This window comes from Theobroma cacao, chromosome 5 (assembly GCF_053813885.1).
Source record: "Theobroma cacao isolate CCN51 chromosome 5, ASM5381388v1, whole genome shotgun sequence".
NCBI lineage: Eukaryota > Viridiplantae > Streptophyta > Magnoliopsida > Malvales > Malvaceae > Theobroma > Theobroma cacao.
Genome location: NC_142643.1, coordinates 40,577,041 through 40,592,211, shown reverse-complemented (window position 1 = coordinate 40,592,211; position 15,171 = coordinate 40,577,041). Strand labels below are relative to the sequence as shown.

Here is a 15,171-nt window from a genome sequence, read left to right as displayed (position 1 = left end):
CTTCTTCCATTTGTGATCCACCTGAATTCTATTTGCTTCAAGTTATATAGTCAGTCAGAACAGATATCATTTCACACAAATAATCTTCTCCATCTGTTGCTTTCTTTCCTTTCCCTCCTCTTTCTTCACCACCTCAAAAATTCATGGCTGAAACCTTTGCCTTTAACATTGTAGAAAAACTAATTGAGAAACTAGCCACTGTTGCCTATCAAGAAATTTCCCTAGCTTGGGGTGTCCAAACTGACTTTCAAAGGCTTAATGACATATTGACCACTCTCAAAGATGTGCTCTTAGATGATGAAGAAAACCAAGCTCAGAACAATCAACTACGGAATTGGTTGCTAAAGCTGAAAGATGCTTGTTACGATGCCGAAGATGTACTAGATGAGTTTCAGATCGAAGCATGGCGGAGGCAAGTTTTGAAACAGAGGAACATCGGAAAGAAGCTACGCAGTTTCTTTTCGAGCTCAAACCCAGTTGCTTTTCGATTTAGGATGGCCCATAAGATTAAAAAAGTTACTGAGAGGTTTGGTGAGATTGCTGCTTTGAAAGCTAATTTTCATGTTGCTGAAAGACATTATGACACTTGGCATCTTGTTACGGGCTTGGACAGGGAGACCCACTCCTTTGTCCAAGCGGCAGATATCATTGGTAGAGATGAAGATAAAGAAAAAATCATTGAAACTTTGATGCAAGATCCTACTGATGGGGAAGGCATATCTGTCCTTCCCATAGTTGGAATTGGAGGCCTCGAAAAGACTGCCCTTGCAAAATTGGTGTACAATGATGAACATGTAGATAGGCATTTTGAGTTGAAAATGTGGGTGTGTGTTTCAGATGATTTTGATTTAAAGCAATTAATGATAAAAATCATTAAAGTTGCCAAAGGTTTCGATGGAAACTGGAGTAATATGGATTTAGAGCAATTACAAAAGGTCTTTCGAGATTGTTTAGATGAGAAAAAGTATTTACTTATTCTGGATGATTTATGGAATGAAGATCCTATCAAATGGGATGAATTGAAACAGTTGTTGGTGCAAGGAGCTAAGGGAAGCAAAATTGTTGACACCACTTGTAGTAACCAAGTTGCAGAGATCATGGACACAATCTCAGCACACAATTTGCAAGGTCTTCCCGAAAAGGAATCTTTGTGTTTGTTTCTCCAATTTGCGTCCAAGAAAGGAGAAATCAATCAATACCAAAACTTAGTAAAAATTGGGGAAGAAATAGTTAAAAAATGCAATGGAGTGCCATTGGTTTTGAAGACACTTGGGAGCTTACTTCTCTTCAAAACTTCAGAAGACGATTGGAAATTTGTGAGAGATAGTGAGATGTGGAAATTAGTGCAAGAGGAGAAAAGCATTTTTCCTGTTTTGAAATTGAGTTATGATCAATTGCCTCCATATTTAAAGCCATGTTTTGCTGATCTATCCATATTTCCAAAAGATTATGAATTTAATGATGTGGAGGTGATCCATTGTTGGATGGCTCATGATTTGCTTCATTCCTCCATTGAAAATGAAGATTCAGAAGATATTGGTAGGCGTTATTTGAATAACCTATCATCAAGATCTTTCTTCCAAGATTTTGATAAAAGTTTGTCTTTTCAGTCTTTTAAAATGCATGATCTTCTACATGATCTTGCATTATTAGTGGCAAAGAATGAGTGCTCTACGGTAAATTGTTTCAAGCAAATTATTGCTCCAGGAATTCGACATTTGTGCCTTGACAACCTTGATTTTCTTGAGGAGCAGTCTTCTGGCTTCCTTGATGTTGATAAGTTATGTCATCTACGCACATTTCTTCTTGAAAATGTGAAAGAAGGTTCTAACAGTGAATCATTTATCAAGAAATGTCTTTCAAGATTCCAGAATTTACGAATACTAGATCTAAGAGGATCTAGTTTTGAGGTACTACCCAAAAAGGTTGGCAGTTTGAAGCATTTAAGGTATCTCAACTTACATGGCAACTCCAAAATGAAGAAACTTCCAAATTGTATATGCAAGTTACCATGTTTGCAAACTCTGCTTCTCGCGTGTGAAGGAATTGAAGAGTTGCCCAAAAATATGAGGTATATGATCAATCTCAGAATGCTAGTAATAAGTACAAGACAGAGGTCTCTATCTAAAAATGGACTTGAAAACTTGAAATCTCTTCGGCATTTGATTATTGTTGGTTGTGAAAATTTAGAATATTTGTTTGATGCGATTCAAAACCTCAAATCTCTTAATTCATTGATAATCCATAGTTGCAAGAACTTGATCTCACTGCCACAGGGTTTTGAAGCCTTAATCGCGTTAAAAGTTCTGGGAATTTGGGAATGTGAAAAGCTACATCTTAATATGACGTTGGGATCCGAAGGGAGAGGAAAAGAAGATGATAGTCAAGATTACCATATTGGCAGTCGGTTACGCCTTCAAGAATTAGCTATTGGAGGGGTATCAAAGTTGGAGGTACTACCCGAATGGCTTCTTGTGGAATCTGCCAACACTTTGCGGTTCCTGATACTTGAGGACTGAAAATCTCAAAACATATCCAGAGAGACAGAATCTCACATCACGTGAAGGGTTGGTGATTACGAATTGCCCAAATTTGTCATCACTGCCAGAGCGGATTTTGAAATAAAGCAACAAATGGTGTATAGATACAAGCATGGAATACACTTTTAAAAGAAAAAAAAGTTATTCTGTTACATCTTAATATCTCACTAAAAGTTGTTGGTCAATTTTCCTAATTTGCTGTTATTGAATGGCAGGGTACGTCTCCAGCTAAAGATGTTGGATTGGGCTTCTCTTAGTGGCTAGACCGAAGAACTCTTTCTTGAATTCCCTGAAAATGAGTCCATGGTCGTTCCTTGCTTGCCACTTGTTTGGGATGTACTTTCCTTGTTTTGTTCTTTGTTGGTTTTGAGTTCAATATTTGGACTGCGCTTCTTTTCTTTTGGATTGGGCTTAATATCACTTTATTGTTCACTTTTTTATTGTTAAAACCTTATTTTATGTTTTTACTTGTCACTAATTACAAGCTTGACTTTGCTCAATTACTTTTTTATTGTCTCGCACTTTTCAATGTAATTAAACTCTTCATTTACATATATAATACTCAATCATGAATTGTGAATTCAAAGAGATATTTTTCTACTAAATGGAATAAAGACTTTAAAGAGGTGGAACAATTCAAAGCTGTTTATTAATGACTTTGGGCTACCACATTTTGTCTCTAAGTTTGCAGGACACTCTTCTCACATTAATTCATCAGACCTAATTTCTCTTACGTATTGCTTTGTCCAAAACAAAATTCTTGGTCTATGTAAGCCTGTGGCGGTCTGCTGAATTACCTTTGCGAAAATGGATGCATTTCCCTCTTTAATATTATATTTGGTGCCTATGATCAGTATATCCAATACAGAGATACAATACTGATTTGAAAGAAGGGTTTACAATATCTAACCTAAGCCCCATAGGCTGACTCCTGAGAGTTCAACCAGAACGCAAATCTCTGTAAAATTATTTTTAACAATAAGTAAAGAAAGATTATTTTATACACCTAAACGTAAAATTAAGTTTTATTAATGAAACAACAAACAGCAATGTTGAATCCAAAAGATATAAGACGAAGCCAAATCTTGAATTCAAACCCAAGACATCAAACCAACATTGAACAAAACAAGGAAATCACAGCCCACAAACAAGCATCAAATTTCAGATAGGTCCATAACACAACTAGCTAGAATACAACCCAACAATCAGGACATACTTAGTGGAATCATATTTAGTGGTTACGTGAAGAATGGTGCAGCCACCATGAGAAGTCCAGTCCAATTACGTACCAATAAATGGAGATACATGCGCCCTGCCACTCAATAACAAATTAACAATGGATGAGCAAAATCTCTAAAGAATGCTAAAATGGACACCAACATGTTATGGTATATTAGGATGTGAAAAAATGTAGTTGCTATTTCGGAAAAGTCATCTTTATTTAAATAAAAAAGGTTCTTTACTCAGTCACTTTTTCATTTGTTACGTTAGTTTTTAAGTTTTAATGGTTCTATTATTCTCTTTACTGATTTTCTTTTTAGAAAAAAACTAGTAAAAAAATCATTAATATGTTTAAATAAGAATGAAGAAATATATAATTAAAAACAATACCATGGTACCTCTTAAAAGGGACGAAACCCAATTGAAACATGATAATAAATGTGCACATAAACTTAATAGCAATATCTTTTATTATTTGTAAAAATAAGTTTCTTTTTGGAGTATATTGAACTAGTATCTGTTCCTACATTGTTTATTATTTTATTTCTATAAAATTAAAATATATGAATAATAAAAGTCCAAAAACAATAACGAAAAAAAAAAAATGAAAAATGAAGATAAACAACTATGTACCATGTATCTTTCATAACTTAAATATCTTTATTTTGTTTTGCAATTTCTTTTGAAATAACAGTATTGTAAGCATGAAGTAACATATTGCTACTACTTAGTTGATCATATTACTTGTTAATTGAGTCTTAAAAACATTGATTTCCAGACTAACCACTAAAATCACTTGTATCATTTCACTGACAATTTATAAAACAAATAAAACTCAATTTAATATGTATAAATGGAAGAAAGAAAGAAAGAAAATTCAAGAAAAAAAGTGGAAAAAATTACTTCTTAGCGAGTCGTTACGCTGCACAATCTTGGCCCAATCCTCTTCTGTTTCTGGTTTCCATCTTTCGTTTAAAATGGGACAATGCATAATAGTCATTTCTTTGAGGCACGGCATACCCTCCGGCAGAGCCATCAATCCGTATGTTCGAGACGTAAGCAATCTTGGCCCAATCCTCTCCTGTTTCTGGTCTGCATCTTTCTTTCAAAATGGGACAATGCATAATACTCAATTCTCTGAGGCAAGGCATACTCTCTGGTAGAGATGACAGTTTTGGGCATTTCCCAATACTAAACCTTTCAAGTGATGTGAGATTCTGCCACTCCGCCAATGTTGTGAGATTCTTGCATTCTTCGATTACCAGGATCTGCAAAGTGTTGGCAGATTCTCCAAGAAGCCAATTGGGTAGTGCCTCCAGCCTTGGTAACCATCCAATGATTAATGTTTGAAGGCGTAACCCACTGCCAATGTTGTGATCTTGACTGTCATCTTCTTTTCCTCTCGCTTTGGATGCCAATATCATATTTAGATGGAGCTTTTCGCAATTCGAAATCACCAGAATTTTTAACGGGGTTAAAGCTTTAATACCTTGTGGCAGCGCGATCAAGTTCTTGCAATCAACTATTATCAATGTATGAAGGGATGTCAGATTTTGAATCCCATCAAACAAATATTCTAAATTTTCACAATTAGCAAATAACAAATACCGAAGAGATTTCAAGTATTCAAGTCCATTCTTGGATAGATCTTTTTGCTTTGTACTTATTGATAACATTCTGAGACTAATCATGTATCTCATATTGCTGGGCAACTCTTCGATTCCTGCATGAATGAGAAGCAGAGTTTGCAAACACAGTAACTTACATATGAAATTGGGAAGTTTCTTGATATTGGAGTTGCCGCTTAAATCGAGATATCTCAAATGCTTCAAACCACTAATCCTTTTGGGCACTACGTCAAGACTAGATCCTTGTAGAGTTAGCACTCGCAACTTTTGAAATCTTGAAAGACATTTTTTGATAAATGATTCACTTTTGGCATCTGCTTTCATATTTTCAAAACGAAATGTACGTAGATGACATAAGTTATCAATATAAAAAAAGTCACAAGAATTTTTCTTAAAAAAATCAGAGTTTTGAAGGTACAGATGTCGAATTCCTGAGGTAATAATTTGTTTGAAAGAGTTTATCCTAGAGCACTCATGCTTTGCCACTGACACTGCAAGATCATGTAGAAGATCATGCATTTTAAAAAAATATTGTTTAGACAAACTTTTATCAAAATCTTGAAAAAAAGACCTTGATGATAGATCATTCAAATAACGACGACCAATATCTATTGGGTCATCATTTTCATTGGAGGATTGAAGCAAATCATGAGCCATCCAAAAATGGATCAACTCCATGTAATTAAATTCATAATCCTTTGGAAAGACTGAAAGATGAGCAAAACATAACTTTAAATATGGAGGCAATTGATCATAACTCAATTTCAAAACAGGAAAAACGTTGTTTTCCTTTTGCATTACTTTCCACATTTCACTATCTCTCACAAGTTTCCAATCATATTCTGAAGTTTTGCCGAGAAGTAAGCTCCCAAGTGTCTTCAAAGCCAAAGGAATTCCAGTGCAACTTTTAACTATCTCTTTCCCAATTTTTACCAGGTTTGAGTATTGATTCATTTCCCTTTTCTTGAATGCAAATTGGAGAAACAAAGACAAAGCTTCCTTTTCTGGAAGACCTTCTAAATTGTGTGTTGGGATTGTGCCCATGATCTCTGCAACTCGGCTACTACGAGTGGTGACTACAATTTTGCTTCCCCTACCTCCTCCCACAAGCAACTGTTTCAATTCCTTCCATTTAATATTATCTTCATTCCACAGATCATCTAGAATGAGTAAATATTTTTTCCCATCTAAAGAGTCTCGTAAAACCTTTTGTAATTGATCTAAATCCATATTACTCCAATCTCCATTGATCTTTTTTGCCGCTTTAATAATTTTTACAATTAATCGTTTCAGATGAAAATCATCTGAAACACAAACCCACATTTTCAACTGAAATTCCCCATCTATGATTTCATCATTGAGCACCAATTTTGCAAGGGCGGTCTTTCCGAGACCTCCAATTCCAACTATAGGAAGGACACAGATATTTTCCCCATCAGTTGGGTCTTGCATCAAAGCTCTTATGATTTTTTCTTTGTCCTCATCTCTACCAATGATATCCGCTGCTTGCACAAAGGAGTGGGTCTCCCTGTCCGGGCCCATAACGACATGCCTAGTGTCATAATGTCTTTCAGCGAGATGAAAATTAGCTTTCAAAGCAGCAATCTCCCCAAATCTCAGGGTAACCTTTTTAATCTTTTGGGCCATCCTAAATCGAAAAGCAAGTGGGTTCGAGCTTGAAAAGAAATGACTTACCTTCTTTCCGATGCTCCTCTGTCCCAGAACTTGCTTCCGCAATGCTTCGATTTTAAATTCATCCAACACATCTTCGGCATCATAACAGGCATCCTTCAGCTTTTGCAACCAATTCCGCAGCTGATTGTTATGAGCTTGGATTTCTTCAGCATCTAAGAGCACATCTTTGACAGTGGTCAATATGTCATTAAGCCTTTGAAAGTCAGATTGGACACCCCAAGCTAGAGAAATTTCTTGATAAGCAACAGTGGCTAGTTTCTGAACTAAACTTTCTACAATGTTAAAGGCAAAGGTTTCAGCCATGAATTTCTGAGGTAGTGAACAAGGGGAAGGAAAAGGAAAGAAAGAAACAGAAGAGAACACAATTTGTGTGAAATGCTATTTATTGCCACTGACTGACGATGTACCTTGAAGCAAATAGAATTCAGATGAATCGTACATGGAAAAAGCAGCTGTGAAATGAGAAAGAAAGCGCGAGAAGGAAAACAATAAAAATCTTAAGATTTATTTGATAAAGTTTCCTATTTTTAATTAATTTTTAGTTTTTACTGTCAAAATTTGTGTTTTTGTTTTAAAAAATTAAAGATATAAAATACACATTAATGGAAATTTTTGGAGAATTTAAAAAATTAAAAAGTGTGATATGAATTTTTAGGTGGTCACGTGACATTTAATTGCTCTTTAAACAGTTAAAAATCCAAAATACACATTAAATTCAAAACGACTTAAGATTAACCAAATAACAAAGAAAGAAATAAGGATTTAAAATTAAAAGTTACCAATTAACTAAATTAATTAGAATTGATGTGTGGTTTCTGCATTTTCTGTGTTTGCTTTGCTGACTGAAGTGCTGAAAATATCATTTTTGTTGTCATGTGTTCTGAAATAGACCTTGAATGTGTTAGAATGGTTTATTGTTATCTCACCAGGGCCCTTGAATGTAATTCCTGTGTAGGGAAGCAAGGTTAGTTTTCTTTGGTTATGATTTGTACAGTGTGCAGATTGTGTTTTTCTCTGCTTTTGTTGTGCAGGATATGTTCGGATCAGGTTGTTATGGGATGTTCCTGAGAGCTTGTGATGTTTGGTTGTTACCGTTGCATCAGTTTCATCCCAGGTACAACCTGGCAGATTGCTAAAGGTCTAGCATACGCAGTGACACTAAGGAGGGGTCTTGTCCCTTTGCCGTGTTTCTACTGCAATACTACTTTGCCGTGTTTCTACTGCAATACTACTGCCGTGTTTCTACCGCAATACTACTTTGCCGTGTTTCCACGCGATTCCTATGATGGGTAAGTTTTTTGTACTGATATTATTTAAAAAAAGCAAAAAACTTTTAATGTGAGAAAGTGATTTGCAAACTTAGAGTAAATGTGGTCAGAGCCAACTCTAAAGTCACCCAAGAAAAAGCTTTAGGTCTCAAATTTGAAGAGGCTTTATATTTTTATAATAATAATATAATAAATTATATTAAAATAAGATTTATAATTGATGTCAAGTTATCAAAATATTTCATCTCATCAATGAAGTAAAATTAAAATCTTATAAGAAGTTAAAACTAAGTATTAATAATTTTCCTTAAAAATACATAAATAATAATTTTTTTCCTCTCCAACTCCCTCTCAATTTTTTTTTGTTCTCCTTTTCTTTTATCTCTTGAACTCCATCATTTCTCCTCTTTTCTTCTTCTTCCATTAAGAGCAAATTTGACAAAATTATTTTGTTAACTTCAATAGTGAAAAGGCTTAGAAAAGTATTGGCTCGACTTAATGGACGTGGGTTAGGACAGTATGGGATTGGGTTAGGAGAGTAAGGGATTCTGGATTCCATTTGGGACTTTGATTGCCAATGTTTTGGCTGCTTATGTAATGACAGCACTCTCCATTGTGAAAAGGCTGGTAAGATTTCATTGAATGGTTTCTAATTTTTCTACACAGAAATCAGGCAACAACCAAAGTTAAATCATAGGAAATATAAATGGGAATCGCATAAGTTAAAACTGAATATATCATTAAAGCCAATAAGTAAAAATTTCTTTGAAATCTTTAACTCTTGAAGTTGCACAATTTACCAAACTTGTTCTTAATGAAAGAAGAAAAAAAAATAATGGAGTTGGAGAGAGATAAAGACGAGGAGAACAAGAAAACGTTGGGAGAGCTGCAGAGAGAAATTTCTTGATAAGCAAATAGAATTCAGATTAATTGCAAATGGAAGAAGCAGCTGTGAAATGAGAACGAAAGTGAGAGAAGGAAAACAATAAATGGAGGAACAAAAAAAATCTTAAGATTTCTTTCATAAAGTTTCCTATTTTTAATTAATTTTTTTTAGTGTCAAAATTTGTGCTTATATTTAAAAAAATTAAAGATAAAAAATATGATTATTAATTAGCATTATCCCACAATAAAAAAATACAAAATTATTGGAAACATGATCAATAGATATTTTTAGTACAGTTTTTAACAATGATCGAAACAATAAGCAGTAAAGTTGAATCTAAAAGAAAGAAGAATCCTGAGTCCAAGCTCAAGCCAACAAACCAACAATAACCGAATAAAGAAATTAGATTAAATTATGAAATTAATCCCTATACTTTATAAAAATATTAAATTTTTAGTCCTCATATTTTATCAAAATGTTTAATTTAGTCTTCATACTCTATTAAAATATTAAATTGAGTTTTTTATTATAATTTATAGGTTAAATTATGCAATTACTCTATGTACTTTGGTAAAATAGTGGATTTAGTTTCTGTATACTAATTTGTAAAAATTGAATCCTTATATTTTTTAAAATTGACATGTTAGTCAAATTGTTAACAGTATTAAAATGTTTTTATTATTTATGTTTAGATGGCATTTTTTATTGATATAACATTAAATACGATGATATGTTAATGATGACGTGACATTTTTCATTTATTTCACAACATTCCTTTCATCGCTTTAAATTATAGAGCACAAAAATTTAATTCTTCACTGTCTCACAATACTTTTTTCCTAAATCCTAAAAACCTATTCATAATTTTAATTTGTTTTTTTTAATCCTGTTTAAAATCATTAACTCACACTAGATAATTCTATGTCTGAGTTATAAAATTCATGTTAGTACTTGTTCACGTTATATTGATATTACTATTACATCATTTGTGAAATGTCACATCATCATTGTCATGTTATCAAATTTAATGTCACATGAACACAACGAAACGTTATATGAATATAGATAATTGAAAATTTTTAACACATTGGATTGACATTATCAATTTTAAAAGGTATAAGGACTCAATTTTTACAAATTCTTGTATAATGACTAAATTCACTATTTTGATAGAGTATAAAGATTAATTGTATAATTTGATCTAATTTGTCTAAACGAAATCTTTATATTTTCAAAACTTATTAATATCAGTCTAATTAGTATTATGTTATGCTAAAATTGTTGATACCATGATGTGACATTAACTAAGCTTATAAGACAGTTATTAGTGCTGTGACTTTGATAGGTTCTAAAATGGAAAGTTTTGGAGAAATTAAAAAATTAAAAAATGTGACGTGAATTTATAGCTGGCCACGTGACATTTAATTGCGACTCAAACGGTTAAAAACTCAAAATACATATTAAACTCAAAACTAATTAAGATTAATCAAATAACAAAGAAAGAAATAAGGATTTAAAAGGAAAGGTTACCAATTAACTAAATTAATTAGAATTGAAGAATAGTGAACGTAGAGAGGGAAACTCTCCCAAGACGTCATTACTAAAAGTAAGCCCTTTTTCGACCGAACAAATTTCGTCAGCAATTTCTGGTGGAAATCCAACGGGTTCTCTTCCTAACCATTGTCAACGATTTCTGATGAAATTTACCCAAAAAAACGCAATGATCAGAATCGTCACTGGCGCCAAATCCGATCTATACGGTGGACACCTATGGGCTTGGTATCTCTTTTCTTTTCTGCATTTTCTGTGTTTGCTTTGCTGATTGAGGTGATGGAAATATGATTTTTGTTGTCATGTGTTGTGAAATAGACCTTGAATGTATTACAATGTTTTGTTGTCATCTCACCAGGACCGTTGAATGTAATTCCTGTGTAGGGAAGCAAGGGCAGTTTTCTTGGTTATGATTTGTGCAGTGTGCAGATTGTGTTTTTCTCTACTTTTGTTGTTCAGGATATACGTTCAAATCAGGTTGTTATGGGATGTTCCTGAGAGCTTGTGATGTTTGGTTGTCACCGTGGGGGGAGGGTTGTTGTTGCATCAGTTTCATCCCAGATACAACCTAGTAAATTGCTAAATGTCTTGCATACGCAGTGACACCAAGGAAGGGGTCTTGTCCCTTTACCGTGTTTCTAGTGCAATACTACTTTGTCGTGTTTCCACTGCAATAATGCCTATGAAGGGTCGTTTTTTGTACTGATATTATTTCAAAAAAACAAAAAACTTTAATGTGAGAAAGTGATTTGTAAACTTTTAAATGTGGTCCAAGTCGACGCTTGCTAAAGTCACCCAAATAAGGACTTTAGCTTTTAAATTAAGAGAGATTTCATATTTTTATAATAATAATATAATTAATTATATTAAGAATGAGATTTATATTTAATACACTAACAGCGTATAGTTTCTATATACTGTCAAACTATCAAAATATGTCATCTCATTAATAAAGTAAAATTAAAATCTTAATTAAATATTAAAAATTTTCTTCAAAAATACATATAAGATAAAACTAAATATTAATAATTTTTTTAAAAATACATAAGTAATAATTTTTTTCCCGCTCACCTCACTCTAAGGTTTTCTTATTCTCCTCTCCTTTTATCTCTCTCCAACTCCATCATTTCTCCTCTTCTCTTCTTTATTCCATTAAAAGCAAATTTGACAAAATTATTGTGTTAACTTCAATAAATTTCAATAAATTTGAAAAGGCTTAGAAAAGTCTTAACTCGACTTAATGGGCGTGAGACTTTGATTGCCAATGTTTTTGCTGCTTATGTAATGACAGCACTCTCCATAGTGAAAAGGCCGATAAGATTTCATTGAATGGTTTCTAATTTTTCTACACAGAAATCACAAGGCAGCAAGACATATTTTGATCAATTAAACTAAAAGGCAACAACCAAAGTTAAATCATAGGAAATGTAAATGGGAATCGCATAAGTTAAACTGAATAGTATACAAAGAAAATTATACTTGTGCTTGCAGCAAAACTTGGCTGTCAATTCAACTGCCAAAAAGTTCTTTAAACAAGATTAACACTAAACTTTAGTTGGGGAAAGTGACAAACCAGTAAACTTTGTAAAATTTTGTTAAATCAAATATAAACTTTAATAAAATAAGCATCAATTTTTTATCACATTGTAACCCTAAACCCAAGCTGAAAATCACTTAAAAAATATATCATTAAAACCAACAAGTAAATATTTCCTTTAAGAGTTACCAAATGGTAATTATTGGAGGGTTACCAAAGTTGGAAGTACTACCCCAATGGCTTCTTGGGGGATCTGCCAACACTTTGCAGTTGCTGGCACTTGTCGAATGTGAAAATCTCACAACATTTCCAGACAGACAGAATCTCACATCACTAGAAAGGTTGGTGATTAGGGACTGTCCAAATTTGTCATCACTGCCAGAGCGGATGCAATGCCTCAAAGAATTGAACATTGGAAGGTGTCCGATTTTGAGCGAAGGATACAAACCAGAAAACGGAGAGGATTGGGCCAAGATTTCTCATGTATCTCGTATTACTATTGATGGCCATGAAATCACATCAAACAAATGAACAGCCTGACAATTAGCTAATTAAGAATTGCTTTTTCCGTCTGTTATTTTTCTACAATTTTCTTTCTTTCCTCCATTTATGTATCAAATAATAAAACATGATTCTTTTTTAACTTTTTTTATAAAGCTTGTCAGATAAATGATACAATTGACTTTAGTTGGTAGCTCAGAAATCAGTATTTAAGATTTTCTTTTTTTTTTTGGCCTAGCAATATTTAACATTAATATGATCACCTAAGTAGTAGCAATGTGTTACTATTTCCAAAGGAATTACCAAGCAACGTTTATTTCTATTTTCAATTTTTTCTCAAATAAAAACTTAATTTACTATTCCTCGCTCTTTGTTTCTTTTTGTTGTTTTTGGACATTTATTATATACATTTTAGTTTTTATAGAAATAAAGCAATAAACTGTGTATAGATACAAACATAGAATACACATTTAAAAGAAAAAACTTATCGTTTTACATCTTACTTTTAATAAAAAATGTTGGTCAATGTAACATTCTTTATAATTTTACCTCATTTGGTGTTACTGAATCGCAGGGCACGTCTGCATTTAATGGTGTTGGATTGGCAGTAGTCTTCATGTAATCCCCAAAGGTCAGTCCATCGGGCATTCCCGGCTTGCCACTTGTCCTCTTTGTAATTTATTTGAGTTGTAATTTCCTATGTTTTGTTCAAAGTTGGTTTGTTGGTTGTTGCCTTGGGTCTGGCTCTTCTTTCTTTTGGATTTAAGCCCCATGAGGCACATAGGGACGGTGCCCCATGTGGTGCAGTCGGACTGTGCCAAATGGGTCCTCAATGTCACATTATTGTTCACTCTTTTATATTGTTAAAACTTTATTTTATGTATTTACTTCTTACTTATTTAATATGCAACAATATTACTAATTACGAGTTTAACTTTACTCTATTTTTTTTTTATTTTATTTTTTCACGTTTTTAATACAATTAAACTTGTCATTTTTTTTAAAGTAATTAAACTTGTCATTCAATTATGTAAGACTTACTTATGAATTGTGAATCCTATCTATATATGTAAATGAAATATTATTAAATATTTATTAATAGCTTTGATTTTTCTTTGTTATGAAAATAGGTCATTTTACCATCTATAATCATGAAAGGGCAAAGAAGGTTAATTAAGGAAATGAAAGAGATATTTTTCTACTACGTGGAAGAAAGACTTTGAAGGGGCGCAACAATTCAAAGCACTAGGTCTTTTTGGCCTTAAAGTCACTTTATATATTGTTCACTTTTATATTGTTAAAACTTTATTTTATGTATTTACTTATTACTTAATTGATAATTTCATTTGTTTATGCAACAGTATTACTAAACGCAAGTTTGGCTTTACTCCATTATCTTTTCATTGTCTCACGCTTTTCAATACAATTAAACTCCTCATTCACATATATAGGACTCAATCATGAATTGTGAATTAATGGAATTAATATTCATAAACATTTACTAATAACTTTGATTTTTCCCTGTTATGAAAATAGGTCCTTCCTGAATCGACTTCAGCACTAGGTCTTTTTACCATATATAAAAATGAAAGAGCAAAGAAGGTTCATTAGTAAAATGAAAGAGACATTTTGCAACTACGCGGAACAAAGACTTTGAAGAAGCGGAACAATTCAAAGCTGTTTATTAATGACTTTGGGCTACCACATTTTTGTTTCTAAGTTTGCAGGACATTCTTCTCACATTAATTCATCAGACCTAATTTCTCTTACGTATTGCTCTGTCCAAAACAAAATTCTTGGTCTGTGTAAGCCTATGATGGTCTGCTGAATTTCCTTTGCGAAAACGGATGCATTTCCCTCTTTAATATTATATATGATGCCTATCAGTATATAAAGACTTTGTTAACTGGATTAGGAGTACAAATCCACTTCGTTCATCAGCAAAGACTGGAATGTTTGAGTGTCCTGATTTTTATCCTGTTAGCATAAATGGAAATTATGGAGTTAACACTTCTTCACAAGATGAACTTACCAAGTATGTGCTAAATGCAAGCTTCAATGGAAATGATTACTATATATTAGGAAGTTACACACCCCAAACACACAACTTCTCGGCTGAAAATGACTTCTTGGACAGCAGTTTTGTTTTCTATATCATTATGGGAAATTTCATGCTTTCAAGACGTTTTATGACAGCTCTAAGAAGAGGCGACTGTCATGGGGCCGGATAGCAGGGATGGAGGTAATGCAAATGCCCTTGAGAAAGGATGGTCAGGGCTTCAGGCAATCCAACTTTAATTTTTATATTCACTCTTATTAGCTCACTGGCTCATCCCTCGTTTAA

The 15,171-nt window shown here is 33.1% G+C and overlaps 1 protein-coding gene across 1 annotated transcript; it reads left to right on the top strand.

Annotated features, from left to right (window-relative positions):
- Window positions 1-12,857, top strand: LOC148762899 (putative disease resistance protein RGA1). The gene is made up of 3 exons (XM_088806661.1): window positions 1-2,438; window positions 5,377-5,383; window positions 12,535-12,857. The coding sequence occupies exons 1-3, from the start codon at window positions 144-146 to the stop codon at window positions 12,855-12,857; spliced, it is 2,625 nt and encodes an 874-aa protein (XP_088662787.1). The 5' UTR covers window positions 1-143.
- The last annotated feature ends 2,314 nt before the right edge of the window (window positions 12,858-15,171 follow it).

Coding starts and splice junctions, on each gene's coding strand:
- LOC148762899 (XM_088806661.1), top strand. CDS start 144: ATGGCTGAAACCTTTGCCTTTAACATTGTAGAAAAACTAATTGAGAAA.